The sequence below is a fragment of the Parasteatoda tepidariorum genome, chromosome 2 (assembly GCF_043381705.1).
Source record: "Parasteatoda tepidariorum isolate YZ-2023 chromosome 2, CAS_Ptep_4.0, whole genome shotgun sequence".
Taxonomy (NCBI): Eukaryota; Metazoa; Arthropoda; class Arachnida; order Araneae; family Theridiidae; genus Parasteatoda; species Parasteatoda tepidariorum.
The window spans coordinates 37,290,489-37,314,982 of NC_092205.1; the positions used below are offsets into that span (position 1 = coordinate 37,290,489).

The 24,494-nt window shown below is 28.9% G+C and overlaps 1 protein-coding gene across 1 annotated transcript; it reads right to left on the reverse strand.

The window, feature by feature from the left end:
• Positions 1 to 10,247: 10,247 nt before the first annotated feature.
• LOC107449820 (Chondroitin polymerizing factor) lies at positions 10,248 to 15,974 on the reverse strand. The gene is made up of 2 exons (XM_016065480.3): positions 14,946 to 15,974; positions 10,248 to 12,193 (listed from the first exon to the last, which is right to left on the reverse strand). The coding sequence occupies exons 1-2, from the start codon at positions 15,759 to 15,761 to the stop codon at positions 10,685 to 10,687; spliced, it is 2,325 nt and encodes a 774-aa protein (XP_015920966.1). The 5' UTR covers positions 15,762 to 15,974; the 3' UTR covers positions 10,248 to 10,684.
• Between the last annotated feature and the right edge of the window lie 8,520 nt (positions 15,975 to 24,494).

Consider the following 24,494-nt stretch of genomic DNA (forward strand, 5'->3'; position numbering starts at 1 on the left):
TGTGAGTTCAAAACCAAGTTTTTTCATAAATCGGTTTTAACTTAATAATTTTAACTCCATTTGCTACTTTGACTTTGTGGAATGTTAAGAAGATTATCATGACTCATTGAGTAAAGCGTTTATTACTATGTTTGTTTTTTAAAAATTTATATAAAATTAAATTGAAAGAAAAACTTTATTTTCTATCTGTCAATACATAATATTAAAATGTTCCGACATTCATTTTGAAGACTAACATGCCCAGTAGAAAGATCTTGTGATAGTTGGATTTTACAGATATTTTTCATACTAATATTTATTAACGTATTTTTAATGCAAGATGTGAGTAATCGCTCAGAACAGAAAAATATTGTGTTGTTAACTTATCAGGGTCACTTAATAAATTCAAAATTTTTTAGAAATTTCGAAACTGTTTTTCCCTTGCTTTGCCGCTGGTTATCTGCATATTTAAATTGAAGGAATTTTTTTCACGCTTACTGAAATTTATTATAAAATCGAATACTGGGAAAAAAATTTGCATTATTTTAGATTTACCAAATATATATTATGATTTCTTACTTCGAAACCATGGGAAATCAAATAATGGGTGTAACGCGAAGAATTTTCCAATGTACACGAATATTTTATTAAGTTTAATTTGTTTTTTGATAAAATAACTTTTCATTTATTTTAAAACGCTTTTCATCTTAAAAATGAACAAGATAGTGCTGCCATCTGATTTTTTAAAATTAAAAGAAAACAAACTTAAGTAGTTGTTTATTTATTTTAACCTGGTGTAGTGGAGGAGGGGTTAAAAATCTTTGAAAAATAATGAAAAATAAAATGAATATTCTTATTACTTCTCGATTCCTTTTTTAGAGTAAATTTAAATTAATCCTAATAATACTGACTACAAAAATTTTAAAATAAACTTGGGTGATTCCCACTAGAAACAACAATTTTGTCTGCTACTAATACTCTACCATAAAATAGTGAATTTTTAAAACTTAAATCAGTGTTATTACTGTTAGATTTTTAAAAGATTTTATCTTGGTTAAAACAATTAAATATATTCCAAAATGCATGTTAAGTTTCAAAAGATAATTTTCCTGCCATGTTATAAACAATATTTTCAATAACTACTTGTTTTTAAACGCCCTATACATTTTTCTGTGTCTCATTTTTTACATCTTATATGATGAAAACATTCATAGAGTATGTGCACAAGGAATGATTTTAAAAATGCTTTGTAAAAATAAATTTTTTTGTCAGTAATTTGTTATGTTACAAGAAAATATGAAATTTTTCTTACCGTTTATTTTCATTTCTCAATAACCTACATAGATAATGATACATTTCATTATTTTTGCTTAAAAGTATAGTTGGTAAGCTATTTTGTCAGCGCATACCTTCCAGTAGGAGCCGAGAAGAGAATTTCAGAAAAAAAGACACATAAAGAGATTATAAAGTGTAAGTAGTTTTTTATGTTGTCATTTTCCTACCTTCTTTAAATTATTAATAATATAAACTATGTTGGAAGTAAATAGTCATTTTTATGGCACTTGAATGGCAAGAAGGTAGAAATAATTTTGTGTTTCAGTTTTTAAATTTTTCACAAAAGTTTATTTATAAAAAAATAATCAAAAAAAGGTAGAATTTATCGGATTAAACTAAGAACAGTTTTAAATTTGACAGATCTCTTAATACAATAATTTGGAGTCTGTTCTGATTGTATATAATATTTCAAAAAGTCTCATTAAAACAAATTTATTTTTTTGAAAAAGGTGAGAATAATTTACATTCTTACTTTCTCACCTTTCGTTTTAGACGCTACAGTTTTACGTTTTTACTTTAGATGATACAGATCTTATATTTCTGTAAAATTAATTGAGTATAAGTGTGTATTACTATATATTTGATTTTTTTGTTTGTTTTGTCTCCAGTTATGAAAGTGGTATGTACGACATGCTGTGATCATGGATTTGCTAATAATTCTGATTCTAAACTGAGTAATGATCCCAGCATTAAAAATTTGGCAAATTTCTATTTTAAACATTTGCTTGCGTAAATGTTTGTAAACGCAATAGTTCTCAATGAAATATTTCTTAGGGCTATTAAATCAATATTTTTTAAAAAAATATTAAACTGTTCTGACGAATTTAATTATTTTTTGTTGCTAAAATGTCACAATTTCAGAGAATTATCCATACAACAACTGATTAATAACTTATGAAATATTAAAAAAATGCACTAGTAAAACTGTATAGAAAAAAATAAAGGGTAGTATATTTTTGTCCTCTTTGTAAAAAAAAATATATATACATAAATGTAATCCAAAATTAATTATCACTGAACGATTTTAAATTTATTTTGCAACTGGTTAAATGTGTGCAATTACCTAATTTTTAGGTGAAGAACTCGGAATACAATTATAGTATCTCCATATATATATAAGTTCTCATTTTCTAGATACTACACTCAGGGCCGGACTAACCTATGGCACACTAGGCACGTGCCTAGGGCCTACGAAATTCAGGGGCCTAAGAAATACTTGGGAGAAAAAAATTTGTTGACGAAAATAATTTAGCTTTAAAAACAACAAGTGTATTTTGCACAAAATTATGAAGATACAAATAAAAATATAATATTTTTCGGTAATAAATTATTTTGCAGAATCTTATGATCTAATATATTACTTTATTGTTGTTGTATTGTTGATGTGAAGTGTTTACATAGTTATCGATCGAACTAATCATAATGGTATTATCGATATCAACTGCAATATTGGCAGTATGACGGTATTGCAGATTAAGTTCGATAAACAAATTTGTAAATTAAAATCCATATTAATAAAAATGTAAAAAAAATATGCAAGAAAATTTTAGCATATATTTTGAAAAGAGGGGAGGGCCCAAAAACGGCTACGTCTAGGGCCTACGAAAGGTATAATCCGGCTCTGACTACACTATATAAATATGATACAAGTGCATGATGCTGGCAACATTGTCACAACAATGCCATTCTCGAAATTTTGGGGACTCAGCCTCCATAACTCCTTAGCCAAAAACTGGCTGCTGTAGGAATCCTTTTTGTATGAATAAGATAACTAAAATTACTTAAAAAATTATAACAATGTATGCTTGTCAACATACACAATGTTAAATATCTAATTGATTAGCCAAAAAAGGTCATTGTTACTTTATTTCATTGTGTGAGATTTAGGAGAAAATGTGACAAATTCATTAATTAAATTTTTTAAAAACTTAAGCTGATAAAATTCTAACAGTAGTTTGAAATTCTATTAAAAATTATGTAAAAAATTCCAGGATTTAAAACAGTAACAAAATAGCAGTTGAGTAGTTAAATTGGAACTATTTGAATTCTGCTGTTTTACCATTTTACTTTATGAATGCAAGGGGAAAAACTTATTAAACTTAGTTATAATAATTCATGAAATATAGAACTTTAATGAATAATCATAATTGCTTTTTAATAATGTGAAATTAGCCTACTTATTTTAAATCTGAAGTAATGTTTTTAATATTTTTATAATGCAGATTTACATCATATTAACATTTTCTCCTTTTTTTTTTAATATGAATACGCTAATCAGTTAAATAATTTAATTTTTAAAAATTAATTTAAGCAAAATTTATTTAACATGCAATTAATTAATACAATTGTACAGTGGTCAAGTAGTTAGCATGTTTTGTAACTGAGATACAAATAATGAGGTAATAAAAAGCAATGAAAATTCTAAAAATGATGGAAAAATAATTTATTTGATTTTAATAGTAGACAAGCATAGAAAATTTCATAACAAGCTAAATGAGGATCCAATATCGAAAAGTCAAACAACATAAATAGGAATCCATATCATTTAATCATTCATTGCATAACAAAGAATAACATTGAATTAAGATAAAGGAACTGCTTTTAAGTATAAACAACAATAAAATTGCACAATTAATATAAATATGGCAATACATCTAATAAAACACACAAAGATTTAAACATTTTTAACAAGAAATAAAAATTAAAAAAGAGATTCATAATTAAAAATCAGGATTTTCTTTGTCACTTTAAAAATATACATAATATTTTGTTCAAAGTCAAGTTTTTACAATAATGAATAAATTTTTTCTGAAAATTATTTTTGAAAATAAAAAATTTTTCAATTAATATTTAATCTAACTATAACAACCGTAAAAATTCATATATATTCAAGAAAAATTACACAAATAATTTTAAAATAAAAACATTAAAAATACAATTAAAAATTTAATAGAATTAAAAATACAATAACATAAAAGAAATCAGATCTTATTAGAATTAAAAATATTTATAATATAAAAATGCAGATTTCTATTTAATAACAATAAAACGCAGAGAAAACAAAAAAATGATAAGACTTAGAATGAAATAAAGTATGATGTCTATGAATGTTAAAGTACACATAAACTCTATCATCATATTTTTTATAAAATAATAAGCTTTCAAACTTATACACAACAACACTTTCTAATCACAACAACTAACTTTGCAACTTTTAAACTACAGTTTTAAAATATTTTGTAACTAAGAAAATATTTTGAAGTGTTTTAATTTTTAAAAAGAATATTTTTGGTCGATGAAAAAGTTTTTACGGTATTAAAGTTTGAAATAATTGCAAACTACAGAGATTGTAATTTTACAGAAAGAATAAACTTAAAGCAAAATTCAGATTTTTCAAAAATTAAAAAAAATAATATTCTTTTCCACATAAAACAGCTTCGTGTATAGGGAAGAAATATTTACATCATTTGCATAAAAGCAAAAGCAGCACAGAGATAAATCAAGCGATGGGATTAAAATTAATCAGAGTTTGGAAAACTTTGATTGTTTTTCATTTTAAAGAGATTTAAAGATCACAGACTAGTAAAAAACAAAACAGCAACTGACATTTAACAAGCCATTAGGTGTCAGTACAAGAGGATGGCCACCCACTAGATAGCTTGATAATGTTGAGAAAGATCTCAGCATGCTGAGCTTTTGAAACAGGGAACCTGTAGCAATAATGGAAAGGCATAAATTGAGAGAGCTTATTGGGACAGTGTTAGCCAGATCTGATAGGTAAACTATAGTAAATTTAGGTGCTGGTTTTAAATTAAGTGAATTTTAAGAGCTGGTACACAGAACTAAGAAAATTTCAAAAACCAGAATGTGTATCATTAATTTCACTGTATAATTTATTTATTTTAAATATATAATTATGCATCGATCAGAATACAAAATGCAATAAAAAATTTACACTTCCTGTTGGAAAAATCCAATAGGAAATAAAATCTGATATGCATCAGTGTGATATGTGTTCAGAGTGAAATCATTAAATCAATACTTACCCAGATCGGTTAACATGTAAGTTCTATTAAATTAATAATCTAATTATAGAACTTAAATGTTTTAGTAAATATTTTTAGCATAATTTCAATCATGGGCAAACTTCTTTAATAATATATTTTAAGCCGAGAAAACTATTACTATTTTAAGATTATCCTAAAAATGATACACTTTTTAATTAAAGTGAATAAAATATGATTTATCAAAGATACTTTTACAGTCATATATTGCATAAGTACACTAAAAATATTATAGAAAATATCAATGCAAAGTTCATGTATGCTTTAACCATAACATAAGTTTACAGAACATAACTCACAAAAAAAGTTGAAAGGAAACTCGAAAATGAAATGAATTAGCGCAAAAAGTAGGGTAAGTATTTATTAGCTAAGCAATATAATGATTAAGTAGTTAATTTAGTAAAATGTTTGTTTAAATTAGACACAGTCCTAAAACAAGGTTATTAGATCCTTAAAACTATAAAAAGATAGTTAAGACTTGCCAGAATAAAAAATGTTTAATGAATAAAATGAGCAGGCATTTAATTAAAGGCAACTTCGAAAAGCAAAGCAAACAAATTTTGCTAAATCTGTCACCATTTTTATACTATGCTTTTGATTTAAGAAAAAAACGAATAATTAACTCCTTTAAAGAAATTATAAAGCTTTAGTGAGTAACGAAGAACAAAACCCTGAAAGCCCTATAACATTAGAACAAACAAATCACCCGTAATTGGCATTATGATTTATCAGCATTTACAAACATTGTGAAGAAATGCTTACAAAGTCTAACAATCAATAGTCTCACAAACAATAACATTTTAATGCTTAAAATGTTCAAGCATTTAAAGCATAGTTTTTAACCAATTGATCGTTGTGAATGGATAGTAGCCAGTACTAAAAATGATTTAGAGTAACAGGTTTTAGCATGTTAAAAACCATATCCAAAAGGCTAAGAAAGGTTTGTAGAAAATAATAATAATATGATTAATCTAAGAATGTTACTAGCTTCTTTGATAATTCAAAAGAATTTGATCTACAAATATGCATCTGGATGTAAATAAAAAAAATTTAACAGGCCATGAACTTGTATTAAATTTATAATATTTTAACCGTAGTTTAAACAAAAAAGTTTGTTTGAAATAGGAACATATTTAAATAATATATATATATATGTATGTAAGGGAATTTAAAATAGCAAGTAAATATGTGTATCAATTTACTGGCAAAGGAAAAGAGATATCATAAAACTACTTTAAATGTATTTTTTTAAACACATGCAAATAGAAAGAGTTCATTTGTAACATGTGACCCACTTTCAAGTTACATTATCCATTGAAAAGTAATAAACTGCTATTATCTTGGTTGGTAAAGTTATATTATATCAATTATTACACAATTATTTCTAATATTCTGAAATAATTAATTCAGAAAAAAAAGTTTTGTCCAAATAGAAGCCTTCATTATAAAACATAAATTTAAAATTATTTATTAATTATAAATAAGCTTTTTATCTGCCTATATGAATGATTAGTATTTTAAAAAATATAGCACATTTATTTTTGAATTGATAAAAAGGACAAATATATGTAAGGAGTAAAAAATAATATATATATAATTTTTAGTATTCATAAGTAAGAAAAAGTAATAATAACAAGAAAAAGTAAAATAAATAAGAAAAAGTAAGCTAACATAATTCAGATTACTATCAGAAATCAACAAGCCAAAAAAAAAAATGTATTGGGGTTGGAAAATAAATTTTTTTATAATAATTTCAATTATTTAGAGTGGAATTCGGATGTAAGAAAAACAAAGCTCCCATAAAAGCAAAAAGTTATAACATAAACAAAAAGTTTATTTTTAATGAGAAAATAAAGGCATGTTAAATAATTTATCAAAGCCAATTAATTTTTTGAATTAAAAATATATTTATATTCAGTGCGAAATTAAAAACTCATAAAGGTCTAATCAAATTCTAGTTCACATAAACCAAATTGATGAATTATAATTAATAATTTAAAAAAAATATATTAGGTTATTACTTTTTTAGTTAGGATTGTTTTGTTTCTTTCTACGAGTTATTTACTAACATCCTATTGAATTTCTTAGGATACATTTCATCAGAAATCCGATCAGACACATAAAAAAGTGGTGATGCCATTGTTACCATAAAAGACACAGTAGCTTAAACAATGTGCAAGTTCCAGAAAGACAGAAATTAATGATATAAATTGTAAAACATGAAAAAAAAGTCAATATTTGCTTAATTAATCAAAAAATTCAGCACAAAAGTGATTTTGATTTATTGATTGATTCATGAAATCCTAAAAGGAAGTAAATATGCAATCCCAAAAATATGGTTCAATTGAAAATTAGCAAATTACTATTTATGAATCTAAAAATTACTTCGATCTTTTTAGTAAATGTTGTTTACTGAATACAAATAGTTTAGTTTGTTAAATATATAATTACATATTTACATCTCACACTAGAAATCTGTATATGACACTCCTCAAGAAAAAATTTACAAACAAAAATACTTTGATTAAGTTAAACATATAATTATAATACATCAGAAAATATAACACACTGTCACACTCTTTAAAAAGAGTCTTGGATCAAAACAAACATTAATTAGAAAAAGTTTCAAGAATGTTTAAAGTTTCAAGAAAGTTGAATTTTATCTCAAATGCATTTATTATTAAAAAGGGTATTTTCACACATTTTTAACATTTCATGCATTTGAAATTAAGTTACACAAATATATAGAAAATAATATAGGTAAACAATGTTCTATACATGTCATAGTAATTAGCACTGTACTTTATTAAACAAGAAACAGTTTAAAAATTTTTACTGTAAAGTTTATAATTAATTTCTAAAAAAGTTTTCTTATTCATAAAAGGAATTTAAATTTATCATTTTATTATTATTTGTAATGATAAAATACAATAAGTATTTACTCAAAGTATACACAGTTAAATTGAGCATTTATGTTAAGTATCTATGTCCTATGTCCATCATTAAATTTTATATATTGTACAATTAAACATATTAGTTTTTAAATTAAGTTTAAGATATTAGAAAAATTTAGAATATATTTGGTTCATAAAAATTATTTCAACAAAATAAATTTAAAAAAATCCAAACTCTGAAGAATAATCGGTAGAAGAATAAAAATCATTTATGAAAAAAAAAAAAAAAAAGTTTTTATTTCATTTGNCATTTCATTTTTACAGAGATAAAAAAAAACAATAAGAGGAAAAATAGTGATGAAAATTAATATGATTAAATTGAACACTAATATTGAAAATTTATTTTCAAAATTGACTTGTATATGCAAATTATTAATTATAGAAGTTTAAAAACTAATTTTATAATTCAAAAAAATAAAAGAAAACTTAATATTCATGTAATAAATCTAATTTCGATGGAAGAAATAAAAGAAATTTTTAATACTATGAAACAAATTGAATAAAAAAAATAAATAAATAAATGGAAGCCAAAAGCTAGACTATACTTATCTCACAAGTCCCAAATGTGTTGAAATTGTCAGAGGAAACAGCTATTTGAAGAATAGAGAAAATGGTTAAGATTAAAGCTTAAAACGCAAGAAGAAACACACGAATCAGAGATAAATCATTCACATTTAATTAATAATATTTATTTTTAAATTGATCTTGTAAAAATTAAACAAACTTTTCCAATTATCATCATTTTTACTTCAGCACAAAGATGTGCTTATTTTTAATTGGAAAGGTGTTATAATCAAATAACGAAATGTTTAAGTTTGTCTTGTTTATGAATAAAACTATAACAATATGAAAAGTGCAACAGATAATGGCACACAAAGAGACATATTATTCTACTGTAATGAAGGACCTTTTACAGTATCGAGACAAAAGATGTCTGCCTGCACCTTGACACAAAAAGGGTCCTTCACAATATTAATCCTATTTATGTGCCATTATTTGTGCTCTTCACATGTTTTAGCTTTTTTTTTTTACATCCTGTAATATTCTTAGCAACAAGAGAACAATATCAATTAATTAAGAGAACAATATCAATTAATTAAAACTGAGTCCTTTTATGAAAAAGTTTGTAAAAGAAAAAAAAATTAATCATTCCTTCACAATTTATAAAAACTTTACTGAAAGATGAGGATTCCTGATTGAAATGATCAATAACTAGTTAAAAAGTTTTAAATACCAATATTATAAATAGATAATGAGATATTAGTATGACTCATAATGAGATTCTATTGCAGTGTCTTTTTTTTTAAAAAAAAATTATTGAGCACCAAAAGATTAATTACTAAAAAATACTTTACAATGAAGACACAGTAATTTTTTAAGTATTTAATTGACTCAGACTCACACGAGTCTGAGTCAATTAAATACTTCCCAAAAAAGGATTATTTGAACAAGTTAATAGAGTCTCAAATACATAAGAATTTATACAGTAGTAGCATTTTTTTGATAAAAGTTTAAACAGTTTACAGAATCACCAAAATGTGCAAAATTAGATTATTTTCTATTTTTCAAACTTTATAACAAAACTTTGCAAAATTGTAAGCATCAGTACAAAAAGTTAATTTTCCTGACATATTGATAAAAAATTATGATGCTTATCTTTGCACTTTACAAATTGTTTGCTTTCTCTTTTTACAGAGAAAAAGAGGTAAGTGATTTATTACATGTAGCAATTTGCAAACATATAACATCAAACATACAACTTACTTCCTTTAAAACCATTATTTTTAATGATTTAGAGACAAATTATTATGAAATTTACCATTCACAATAATTTTAATTGTTAACATCTATTGTGTGAATGGGGTAGTTGATATTTTCTTAAAACCTTATATAAAACTATTTACCAGCTTTATCTAAAATATTCTTAATCAAAAAGGTAAGTCAAATTTATTCATAAATATTCATGCATATTAGAAATATCTATGAATTCTGTTTAAAAAAGTAAATAATGGAACATGTGAACAAATAAAAGGCATCATTAAATAATACATGAGCAAACACACACAAAAAAGAGATTTAAATGCTTCAGTTAAGAATAGTTGATTAACAAATAACTTCAATGTTTGATAATTTGAAATTAAATTCATTTAAAGATGGCATGATAGCTTAACTAATATTTTTTTCTTGATTATATAATCTCACAAATATTAAATCCTTCGTAAACATGTATATTGGCACACACTAGAGTATACAGAAAACAAGTAAAACACTCAAGCAACATTTGGCAGTAATAAAAATTGTAAATATCTCAAAAAATAAGAAAGCACAGAGTTTTCTAACAAATTACAATCACTATAAAATGTCACTTAGTTGTATGCTATCCTTATTGTCATGATCAGCATGGGATAATATTTGTGCAGCCATCTGAGATTTCGTTCCTAAATTTTGTTCTCGAATATGTAAGCATTCTTGATATGTGGCAACATTCGACTCTAAATCACACATATCAAATTTAAATCTAATTCTTAAATCAGGTTCAACACCCCGCATTACATGTAGTTTAGACTGAACAAAAATTTCAAATAAGTCTAAGTGTGAAGTATAAAGTAACTCATTTTTCAGGTCTTTATCAGTTTTAATCATAGGGATAGTATTTTCTAATTGTTTTCTAATAACTAGATAGTCAGATAAATAAAAACTTGCATGCTCATAACTTTCAGTATCAAAATGACCCAAATCTTTTTTGATTTCAACATTATCTGGCAGCGTGACATGATTGTAAGCTAGAGCAGGGTGGTATTGACGAAAAGGGATAGGGAAGAAAACCTGAGTTTTTAAAATGGTATTCATACGCACACGGTTAATGTAATCCGTATGAATCTCCATTCCAATATGGCACAATAGCATTAGCGAATCGGATGATAATTTTCTCGATACTAAGTCTACAAGAGCAAAATAAGGAGGCATTTTCCCAATGGTTTTCACACTGAACCATGCAATTTTGGCACCATTTGATCTATATTTATTAACATATGAGCTAACCATATCTTTTAAAGGACCAAACACATCTTCCTTTTCACCTTTACCAGGATCTTGTGGACCATACAAAAAAACTAACAACATAACAGTACTATCTTGTTTTTCAATACAAGTTTTAACATAATCATCTAAGAATCTGAGCGCTTCGTTTCGTTCACTGGCTTTAACAGTTACTAATAAAACTACCCGAGTATGTTCCGTAACAAAAGGCACTGGAATTATTTCAACCTGATTAAGAGGGCGAACTGCAGATATTCTCTTTAATATTTCTAAACCAGTAGTTTCATCCAAGAACAGCATGTCCAAGATGTATTCTGTACCACGAGTTGGATCAAATCTCTTATAACCATTAACTAAACTTTGATAAATGTATTTATCCTGATAAGTAATTTTAACCCATTGCACGGCAGATTTAAGTAGATCATGAATTTCAAGTTTGTTTGAGCCTTTAATTTCTGAAACTATTTTTAATTCAGTTTCTAAAAACTTGTGCGTATTATTAAAGTAGATCCATGGAAGAACATCAAACCTACCATGAGGCTTAAACGGTGGTTCTATGCCAACTGGCCAAGAAGATCTACTTACATTTTCTGGAAAAAATGCATTTAAATCAGAAATTTTTACTTGTATTTCTTGTAATTCATGTTGATTGTCAATAAGCTCTTGGTGGCAGAAATGATGATGTATTAAGTAATGATCCTCTGGAACTGAGACAGTATAAACAGTTAGCACATTTCTAAGATCTTTAGGCCATGATGATTTTAATATAGAGGCTTCTAAACCATCATCTTTAGAAACATGGTGAGATATGTAAGCAAGCCCCTGGAAAAAGAAATAAGCAAGTTGTAGGAGAAAGAGATACATATTTCAACAGATATTATAAATAAAATAAAATACCTTAAAAATTGAAAGTTTTAAAATATAGCCTGAAAAAGAAATTATTTAATAGGTAAGTTATCATGATCCAAATTCTTGACCCTTAAGATTGATTTTTATCAGATCTTAAGATCATGGCAAAACTACTTAAACTATTATTCAGTTTCAGTTTTTGGTCAAGACTAAAGCATATCTGATGCTCTTCTTGAGACTTTCCTTATTTACCATATAAAGATATTGAAGATTCTATTAAGGTAAAACTAAGTGAACTAAAACTGTTATCATGAAATATTTTACATGAAAACATCTGGATATTATTCTCATGACTGTGTATGTAAAACTTAATTTTTTCCTTCGATTTTGAGAAACACTCAAATGCTAGAATGTATTTTTATAAAATATTTAAAAAAATAACAAAAAATTAGATTTATATCACTAAATCTTCAGACCTCAAGCACGCGGCAAAATTTTCCCATGCCATTGGTGACCAAATGTTTAGGGCAGATGAGTAAAGTTCAGCTTTGTAAAATCTGTGTTTCAAATTAAACTACCAAATTTTACCTGGAGTAAAGACGCTATTGATTGGTATGTAATTATAGATTGATAGTATAGATTCTTTTTAAAGACTGAATTACTTGGTGATTGTCTTAGAGCTTTTACAAATGGACCCTCCCCTAAACAAAGTTTGATCTTAAAGCTGAAATTTTTAATTCATTTTAATGCCAAACAGCAATGGTTCGTAAAAACAAAATATTAAAAGTATAGGAAAACTTCTGATATTTTTCTTATTTAAATACATTTTTAATGATGTGTGTATGATTGAACAGATGAAACTTTATGGAAAGGAATATTGTTATTACTTATTCAATGTATGACTTTTAGAGTTTTGGTAACCAAAACTACTGCATCTGTTAACATCTAATAAAATGTTGAAATTTTTCATGACCATAGTGACAAGGGAAAATTTCAACCTAGCTTTAACTTTTAGAACAGAAATTTCTTGCCCTGCCTCAGAATATTTTGGGCTAGCATTAGTCCCAGTAAACTCCACCTGGTTCTGACAGCTTGTAGTTGCCCTAAGCAAACCACTATATATACAGTGAAACCTCCTGTTATGGACACTCCTGCAAGACGGACGCCTCTCTATACGGACATATTTTTAATTCCCCGGGAATCTTCTATGAATAAACCATTATGTACATTCTCCGCAAAGCGGACACTCCCGTAACCGGACGTGGACAGTCATTTTGGTCCTGAAACGTTGTTTTCTATCTCTACAAACCGGACACTACTTTTTCTAAATTTGAAAAATAAACTGTTTTTGCTTTAAAATGCAATTTTTCACTATTTCTAAAGCATGTAAATAAAAAAATTTGCCTTATCCGTAACTAAAAATATAGTTAAGCTATTTCACCACTGAAAAATCAATCTTTCTCCTGTCACCTTGCCTTATCTTTGTAAAGAAAGGAGAGAAAATGGTACTGCACTCCTGAAATAATTCTGACATCGGCATCTTTTGATCTTTTCATCTGGACCACACAGGTTATGAGACCCCTCAAGTTGAAATGACATCTCTCAATGCTTCTTCTCCATTGAAAATTTCTTTAATTTTCTTATCAATTTGAAGATTGTATTTAACAGGACTGGGGTTAAAAGAATAGAACAGAAGTATATAATCTTTGAGGTGTTTATATAAATGAAACATTTATTCAGACACTTGATAACTGATCAATTGTGAATAATCACCTCCATAGGTCCTCATGACTTACAGGTATGCATTACTTCTTTTTCTGTGAATTATGGGAGGTTTTTTTTCAAGAAGGTATTAACCACGTTCCCTATTATATGATAGGTATGTGTAAGGGGATGTAAATCTAATAATTGAAACGGACTGAGGACAGAAAGCTCCTATTCGGTATCATATGTGAGTATCTATGCTTGAGTATCTATGCTAGTAGGAAAATTATATTTATTTATTTGTAACTACATCCAGAATTATGCATTTATATCAAACTTCTTTATATATTCATTTTTTATCTTTCTTATAATTTAAATAAATATTCTTGTAGATATTTATAGTATCCTTGTAGATATTATTTAATTATTTCTACATCTTTGAAAACATTCTAAAAACAATTTACGGTGTTAAATTTCGTTATTAGGGTATCCCTCCCGTAAACGGACAACTCTCATAAGCGGACAAATTTATTGGTCCCATGAATGTCCGCTTAACGGAGGTTTCACTGTATTTAAAATTTCCTGCAAGAAAAGAAATCTTTTCACGTCTTGGCAATGGTAGTTGGGTGGAGGGGGATAGAGACACTAATTTTTCGAGCATATATTATTGTCCCACCTAAAGTTTTTTATATTTATATTGAAACAATATACATTATCATAATAAGATATTTTAACAAAAAGAGCGAGAATATTTCTGTATCATGATCTGTCACGCCAACTGCAATCGCCAAATGGATTTTAAACTTTCAAATTTTTATAAAAAAACACGTAGATGTTGATAAGATATGTTAGACCTTTCGAGTTTCTCTTTTTCTGTGATGTTTTTTTTTTGTTTCTCGCAGGCCACTGCCCAGAAGTTGCCAAGACTTGGCAAATATTCTGCCACAGATCAGGATACAGGAATCTCCCTAAAAGACCAATATTTCAGATTTTTTTTTCTAATTTCTCCCAATACTGATACCTGAATTTCAGAAGAACATGATTGGTCAGTACCATGTAGAACACAGCGTCCAAAATTATCACTGTTACTTTGAGAAAACGTATGTTGGATGCACCAGTCTAAATTTTGAACAGTTTTAGAAAGAACTGAATGAGAGAGGAGAATTCCAGCATCTAAATTGCAATATAATGAATCAATTTCAATCGGTTGTCCCAAGTGAACATCTCGTATGATACTCAAGTGACTGACGAATTCTAGTAACTTTTTACCCCTGATGTGAGTGGTATCTTTGGCAAAGAAGAAAAAATCATAATCATTTAAAAAGTTATTTGACACATATTGCAGCATATTGAAAGGCGCTAAAATTTCACGCTTATCAGGAAAATTGACTATAGAATTACTACTAAGATCCACATTTTCGGAATCAGCTCCTTCTAGAAAAAATAAAATTTTATTTGCATGTTTTGTAAGAGTTTTATTAAGTGCACTGCCTAATGATGATATGGTAGACGGTGTAGACAAAACACCAATAAACAATTTCTCTTTAATTCCAAGTTCAGTGGAATAATATCGAGCACGAGGAATTTGGATTTTTTCTGGACGAGGAACATTTTTTGGTTTGGTATCTAAGTGCATGACGGGTTCGTATTCATCAATGGCAGTCAGAGCGGAAGTTTTGGTGTCGGAAATTCGATCCTGAGTTAAATGTGGATGAGAACACTTCTCTTCCATTATAGGCATCACAATTAATGACAATGTTATCCCAAAACAGAAACCGATAATGGAAATGATATGGTGAGAAAAGAAAAAACTTAGCCTCTTGAGTATTCTCATCATTAAGTAGAGATGGCATGGATGTTGAGCAATAAAATTTGATAAAATATTTGATTTTAAATAATAATGTTATGATAAAGGTGAAATCATGCTTTGGACATAAAATTTTAATAAAATATAGGTAGACAATTCAATAATTAACTATTTCCAACACCGAAACTTTTTCCCAATCCGTCGGCCCTCAACTTAGCAACCAAAACAAAAACATTGTAATTCGATACAAATATTAAATCGATATAATTTGTATTCCTTAGAACAATTTTCTTTTCATGACATGAATCAAAATCACTTTCCTAAGAGTAATATTAAATTTTAGAATAACTAAAATCAAGATTTACAAAATACATTTTTAATCTTACTCTAATTATGTGAAGGAAGGAAGAAAATATAGAAATAATCTGAATTAACTTTTTAAGTCTTATTTATACTGTATTCTCTGGCTCCAACACAACAGATTCAAGTGCGCAAATTGCACATTGGAGGCAATAGGGGTCATTCTCATTGCATCCAATTCACGCGTTGCCAATCGACTTTTTACACGCACCTCTGATGAACGGCGATTAGAGGTACATTTACTGCAATAGGTGAGAATACTCACAAAGACATTCTCATTGTATGCTATCTACATGCTTCCAAAAGATATCAAGGGAGAATGAACAGCTTGTTGGTGAAATATATTCTATGGTAATAAAACTCACAAGCCAAGGTTCGTTCTCACTGCGTACAGTTCACGTATGCCCGACCGATGCTCTGATTGAGGTTGTTGTTGTTGCAGATCATTTACGTCACACTAGAGCTGCACAATTGGCCATTGGCGACTGTCTGAGAAGCATCCCTGAGGATGATCCGAAGACACGCCATCACAATTTTGATCCTCTGCGAAGTCGAGCACTTAACGGTAGAACAGTTTAACGAGAACCCATATCGCACACCCTCGGTCCCTACGCAGCCTGATCCAAGTGGTCACTCATCCGCACACCCTGACCGCAGCCAGTGATGCTTGACTTCGGTGATCTGCTGGTGACCGTGTCTTAACGATCAGTCTACTGCGGGAATTCTGATTGAGGAGTGTTTTTGCCAGAGAATATATTTTACCAATTAAGTGCTGATTCTTCCTCGGCAAAGATCGACTGTGTTCAAATTGTATGTAGTGAAAATGGCCCCACTGGATTCTTATTCTCTGGATGAAGACCAATTCTTATGTGAATGCTATGCAGTGAGAATGGCTCAGTGAATGTAAGTAGCGTATACACTAGACACTTTAAGTTGCCGTCGCTTATTTTCCTAGGATATTTAAATTTCTGAGCAAGTTTTTAGGGAAAGATTTGGATATCTTTGAGATATCATTTACCGACATTTAGCTATTATAGAGATATACAGACTTAGATATAAATATATAGATATATCTAGGTTTTTGNATTCTCACTGCATCCAATTCACGCATTGCCGATCGACTTTTTACACGCACTTCTGATGAATGACGATCAGAGGTACATTTACTGCATGAGGTTAGAATATTCACAAAGACATTCTCATTGTATGCCGTCTACGTGATTCTAAAGCTATCAAGGGAAAATGAACAGCTTGTTGGTGAAATATATTCTATGGCAAAAAACTCACAAACCAAGGATCGTTCTGACTGCATACAGTTCACGTATCCCCGACTGATGCTCTGATTGAGGTTGTTGTAGTTCATTTACGTCGCACTAGAGCTGCACAATTGGCTATTGGCGACGGCCTGGGAAGCATCCCTGAGGATGATCCGAAGACACGCCATCACAATTTCGATCCTCTGCAGAGGGGATGGCACCCTCACTTCGGTAGCTCAACGACCTGCACGCGAAGTCGAGCACTTTATGGTAGAACAGTTTAACGAGGACCCATACCGCACATCCTCGGTCCCTACACTGACTGATCCAAGTGGACACCCACCCGCACACTGACCGCTGCCAGTGATGCTTGACTTCGGTGATCTGCTGGGAACCTTGTCTTAACGATCAGTCCACTGCGGGACCTTTGATTGAGGAGTGTTTTTGCCAGAGAATATATTTCACCAATTAAGTGCTGATTCTTCCTCGGCAAAGATCGACTGTGTTCGAATTGCATGCAGTGAAAATGGCCCCACTGGATCCTCATTCTCTGGAAGGAAGACCAATTCTTATGTGAATGCTATGCAGTGATAATGGCTCCGTGAAAGATGTAAGTAACGTATATCCATTACACTAGACACTTCAAATTGCCGTCGCTTATTTTCCTAGGATATCCAAACTTCTGAACACGTTTTTTAGGGAAAGATTTGGATATCTTTGAGATATCATTTACCGACAGTTAGCTATTATAGAGATATACAGACTTAGATATAAATATATAGATATACCTAAGTTTTTGGTATGGATATCTCTTGAATATATACTTTTACTTTAAATTTGAATATTTGGATGTTCATAGAATGCCTGAGAGATCTTTTAAATTATACTTTATATCTGACTCAGTAATATTTAGCAATGCTTAATTATCTGACGTGTAAATAAGGCAAATCTTATAAATTTCCGAAGACTTAAATCGCTGAGATATCCAAGGACTAAATATCAAAGACTGGCAGAAAAAAAAATTAAATAAATAAAAATAAATAAATAATATTTCTAATTAAAAAAAAAAGTATTATGAAATGTTTATTGCCTCAATTCTTTGAAAGCATTTTTGATTTTATGCGTATTTACTCATAAAATAGGAATTGGGACCCTATTTACATCAGGTTCCGATCTATAATAGTATTTTGGGTACTTTTTATCACTGCGCCTATTACCACAAAACTACTAGTAACAAATACTATCATTTGGCATTACATCAATAAGTATCGATGATAATAGTTTGGCGAATTTTTTATGATTCTTACCTCCTTCCCCCAAATAAAGATAGGCATGTCAAATTTCATCAAGCAGATATCATCAGATTCATGCAGCAGGTGTCATAAATAAGTATTTTACACTAAATTGTCTTAACACAATTGCAATACACATCTATACAATAAAAAAATGAAGTTATAATTGGTTATCATAATGCTCATTAGACGTTATTGCATTTCACGTTATGGTTTTCATAGTTACTTAATTTGAATTGTTTATTCAAAGCATTCAGTGGGTGAATTTGATGAAAAAGAAAGAACTAGAAATTCGTTAAAACTACTTTTACAGTAAAATGAGAAGGTAGTTGTTCATTTTAATTCATTCCGCATGATAAATTGGTGGACAGATTTTTTTTAGTCAATCTTAGTATTAAATTTAAGGCTTTATTTTTTATTCTTTAAAACTATTATATTCAAAACAGAAAGAATAGAATATTTTTGTGACAAATTTCTTATATTAATAAAATTAAAAAAGGGATTTATTACAAATTATCAACTAAAACTTGGTTATAAATTAAATTATTGTTATAATTATTTTAATTATAATTAATTTAATAATTATTATTAATTTATTAATTATAATTATTTATTATTAATTATAATTGTTATTAACTATAATTATTATTTATTGATATTATAAAAATTTTCTTTCCTTACCAAGAGAAAAAAAGTGATTTAGATGATGGAAAACAAAAATTTTGGACGAAAAAAAATTTGAACAAAAATAAAATATTTTCTTGGTTATATCTTTATTAACTTTTTTCTTATCTAGTTTAAAACTTAACTTTGTTGCTCTTGCACTAAGTATTTTGTTCAGCTTATATTTCTATTTAAAATATTATAGTAATATTACTGAGTGCATTATTATTAAACTAAAGGGTGTTTCAACTTAATGAAGGTACAACAACTCTATAATGAAATTTTATAACAGATTTCCTACAAACAAAATTTTCTGTTGCCAAACACACAAACACACGAAGCCAATCACTAAATAAAAAAAGATTATTCATTTTATCCTGATTTAAAATTATTTACTAATGGCATATAGTCCAGCATTACAAAATTTTCTAATACAATTAAAGATAAATTAGTAATGAAATAGGCTCATAAATAATTCTTAGGATCATAAATAACTCTCTAGCCTTGTATTGGTTATATAATTTTGAAATAAAATATTTTTTTGTACACAAAAAGTTTCACTAATTTGATGCTTTCATCTCACACTACAGTTTTAAATATTTTACTAAAAACTTAAAAACTCTAAAAAAATATTGCTGACTGAAATAAAATTTAATTTAAAAGAACTTCATTTCAATATAATGAATTTTTTTCATAAGCATATCTTATTTTTCATTTTTTTTCATCTGTGCTATACTTTCAAATTTATCAATCATAAATTATTCGTAAATTTAATTTTTTTTTCACAAATTGAATTCAAACTTTTATGAAATTTAAATTTTATGAATTAGTTTTCCAAAATCAAATGATCTAATGTTATGAGCTTATTTATGTTTTACATGCTGTAATGCTTGAAGTAATTTTAATCATAAAATTATGGGGAGTAAAGCTTAACTGTATTCTTCTTAAAATATCACTAAATTTAGTGGAAGCAAGTTCTTGAAGGATTAAGATCTCTGTCATAATAAAAAAGAATCACTGAGATAACGAGATAATGCAGACAATTGACAACTGGAAAAAATCACTTAGAGATCAATTTTATGTGCTAGATATCTGTGTATCATGTGTGTATTATGTATAGATATCTGTGATAAGTCACATACGTCAGCCAGATGTCTCTGGGATATATAGAAGATTTCATAATACCTAAACATCAGTTGGACAAAATTGCGATCCCTGGATTTCTGACAGATATTGCATGGATGTTCAGTTATCGTGGATATTTTTGTTTTATGTGGTATTATCCAGCTTTTTTTTGTATAAGAGATATCTCAAAGATGTTTTAGGGAAATTTGTAGCTGCGTGAGCGTTTGTTCTTCAGTGTACAAAATATCAATGAAGCACGAGCGAACGGATATGTGATGAATGAATCGGAAGCAGCGAGAACGGTCCTTGATGCAACTGATTTCTCAGGAACAAGGTTGGGATGAAACTATTTCAGATAAAGAATAAAGTGAATAAATAAAAAGTGCGAATAAACAAAAAGAGGGATTAAAATCTGCAAATAAACGAGAGTGATCTAAAAATTGGATCCTGTGAGCTACGAAATGTGTAGGTAAAACATACTATTTACTTATGTCCCGATTCAGCAGCCAATCAGTCCAATTAAATCTGATCCTAAAATTGATTCAGCGTTATTTTAAACCAAAAGCATTTGCTGTAACCAGGACATTAACATAACAAGCATAACCACGTGATTTGGCCTTACCATGTAATTTTATTCCTTTTCTCTCGTTGCAGGTACCCAATAATAGTTTATGCTATTCTACTAGTGAGATTTCAGCGGTTTTTTCCCTCTCGAGTTTCAAGTACCCGATTGTTCTTACTGTGAATGTTTAAATTGCTTTGAATTTTACTCGGTCTGTTATTTTTTATTCATTTGTTCCATGTTTCCTAACAATTAATACGTAGAAAGAAATAAGGAATGTGAGACTGTCATAGCTAACAAATAAACTTAAAAGAAGGACACAATGAATGAAAATTGTTCTTCAGCCTCTTCAGTTCTACATCACATTTTGTTCCAGGATCTCCGATTGCACGGAAGGTAAATTTCTTGTAGATCTAGGTTGCCATTTCATTTTCCAGAGGTCTTCACGCATAATAAATGTTCCAGAGTAAATTGGGATTTATAAAAGACACAAATCTAAACCAATATTGTTATTTTCTAACTATTAAATTTGGGTCAAAATAAAATTATTGTAATTTGTGCTTGGTTTTCTCTATTTATTTATAAATAAAAAGTATCGAATGTCCTGATGTATATATATATATTTCACCCAACTATTAGGAAATGTTGCATCGATAAATCAGTATATTCAATTCGCTTATCTGTTTAATGGTTATTTAGGGTGAAAAACACGAAAAAAAATCTTATTTACTGTTCTTAATTAATATTAAACTAATGTTTTATGAAGTTTGAAAAATAAAGGAAAAATAATTATAGTCAATATTTTTATATAACTGTCAGCGAACAGGCTGGCAGTTTGGGTCCAGACTCATCGTAATACTAGCAATATCATTAGAAATATGAGTTATTGCATTTGTAAAACAAAGCATCAAATAAAAAAAGCATATTCATTTATTAAGTCGGATTTTTAAGTACATTCAAAGCAATTTACAACCACTTCAAGCAAAAGTCAAAAAATTAAAATAAAGTAAAATTAACTCGTGTCGTTTTTGATATGGATGATGCAGTATAACTTGTTATCTTCATTATCTGTCTTACTTCAGTTACTAACAGCCTCTCTAAATCTTATCTTAAAAGTCCTCACATGTCTCCGCCAGGGTAGAAATTTGCCTAATTTATGTGGCAAAATTTTCTCCTTAAAGAATATGAAGCAAGTTCCTTCGATACGTGCCTTACAAAACAATGATGGTTACTCTAACAAGCCTCTCTCGTCCATGGAAATTTCGCAATTCAGCGAACTAAAATTTCGATAATATAATTTAAAATCTCATTTACCCATAATTGTCCTTAAATAAATCATAGTTACTAAATATAAATAATTCTTAAATCAACTGCATACAGACATGGCACTGAAAACAATTAAATTCCATTTCGACATTATTTTAAAACTAAAACATCGATGCAGTGACTGCGATTTAACTAAAATATTTTTTAACCTTTTTGGAACATTTACTTTCATCATCACAATTCTTTCTTTCACGATCTTGGCAATAAACTTTCGAGTATCAAAAGTTTGTCGTCAAGTATTCTAAATAATCCAACACTATCGGTAATATTACATTGCAATTTTTAATTACTACGTTTTTCTATAAATTCATAAATGATATTTAGTGCAATTGGATACGTGCAGTCCCGCAGTGGACTGATCGTTAAGACACGGTTCCCAGCAGATCACCGAAGACAAGCATCACTGGCTGCGGTCAGTGTGCGGGTGGGTGGCCACTTGGATCAGTCTGCGTAGGGACCGAGGGTGTGTGGATTGGTCCCCGTTAAACTGTGCTACCGTAAAGTGCTCGACTTCGCGTGCAGGTCGTTGGGCTACCGAAGCAGGGGTGCCATCCCCTCTGCTGAGGATCAAAATTGTGATGGCATGTCTTCGGATCATCATCAGGGATGTTTCCCAGATCGTCGCCAATAGCCCATTGTGCAGCTCTAGTGCGACGTAAATGAATTAAAACTAGAACTAGGATACGTGCAAGTGATGTCGTCGTTGGTAAATCGCGGCATTTGGTGATTTAGAAGCCAATCAGGTTCGACATACACGCGTGACGTCGCGTACTGCAATAAAATTAAATCTGATAAATGAAATAGTCGGGCACAAACAATTCACTTTTTCTCGAGTTGTAAGTACCCAATAGGATACCTGCAATTGACGTAATTTGGGTATCTCGATGCTGACTGGTTGTTGAAACGTGGCCGTTGTTAACGTTACCAACTTTTTTTTCTATTCTATTCCGAGTAAGCCAAGGCAGTCAAGTATTGTTTATCTTAAGTGACATATTAAGTGATATATTCTTTCATAAAAATTTCAATTCTTTTACTACAATTTTACATAATACAAAGTCAGGCACGCTTTACTATAGTTTTGCCTAACACAAAGCCATATAGGACATAAACAAACTAACTATGCATCAAAGTTGCCAGGTACGTAAAACAAAAAAATATATCACGGTTACAATAAAATACATAAATAGTAAATAATAAATATATACTTAATAAAAGACGTATACGAGAAATAATTATATTTTAACAAATTAGATGTGCGATGCGGCGTTGTATTAAATTAACTTTAAGTTAACTAACATTCTAACTTATGTGGAGAGCTTTAGATCGATTATAATACGGCAGCTTGTTTATAAGTGATCAGCTGGGGCTGAAGACACAGGTCACTTGTCAGTGCATCAGTGATCCTCTTCTTCTAGAGTTGCAAGTTCGCCATTCGAAAATAGAAAATACAATTAAAAAAACATATTAATTTGTTAAGTCACATTTCCAGAACACAGTTACATACAAAGCAATTTAAAACCTTCTTTAAACAGAAATCAGCTTCATTCTCTTTAAAGAAAAAAGAAAAAAAAAAAGAGAGAGAAAAAAAAAGCACGTGACATTTTTGATAATAGCGACGCAGGTTATCTTGTTTCCTACATTATTTAATTTGCTTCAGCCACTAAATCACTAAATCTTATTCTTGAAAGTCCTGACAATAACATTTGGAATAACTGCCTGGAAAAAACTTTAAGCGCTTGAGTTGTTCTCTTCTCTTGAAAAAGTTGGTGGATCTAGCAATTTTCCGACCAACGTTGTTTGCAAAACCCCATCTACAGGAAACGATGAGGCAAATTTGTTTCTGAAGAGGATTTTTGCAGATTTTATAAAAAGCGTGAGCCACATTTTGAACAAACATATATGTTCTTTATTTTTAATTATATCTCTTAATATTTACACACTAAAATTTTATACCGAGAATTTAGCAATGCAGCGTGCGATTAGTATAATTATAATTTATTAAAATAATAAATAATAGAAATAAATACTTTTCTTAACTCTTCTGACGTTAATCTTTGATCATTCTATATCCAGCAAATCCAAGAAATTGACTTTAAGACCCCGCTGCGGAAATATTTTCGAGAAGTTATACAGTAAAAAATATACGATGACTAAAATTACCCCGACTGTAACTGAATTT

What these genes read in the sequence shown, in the direction of transcription:
- LOC107449820 (XM_016065480.3), bottom strand. Translation starts at nt 15,761, where the DNA reads ATGATGAGAATACTCAAGAGGCTAAGTTTTTTCTTTTCTCACCATATC. An exon ending in CATGTTCTTCTGAAATTCAG is followed by an intron (nt 12,194 to 14,945) that starts GTATCAGTATTG and finishes TTCTTTTTCCAG; the next exon opens with GGGCTTGCTTACATATCTCA.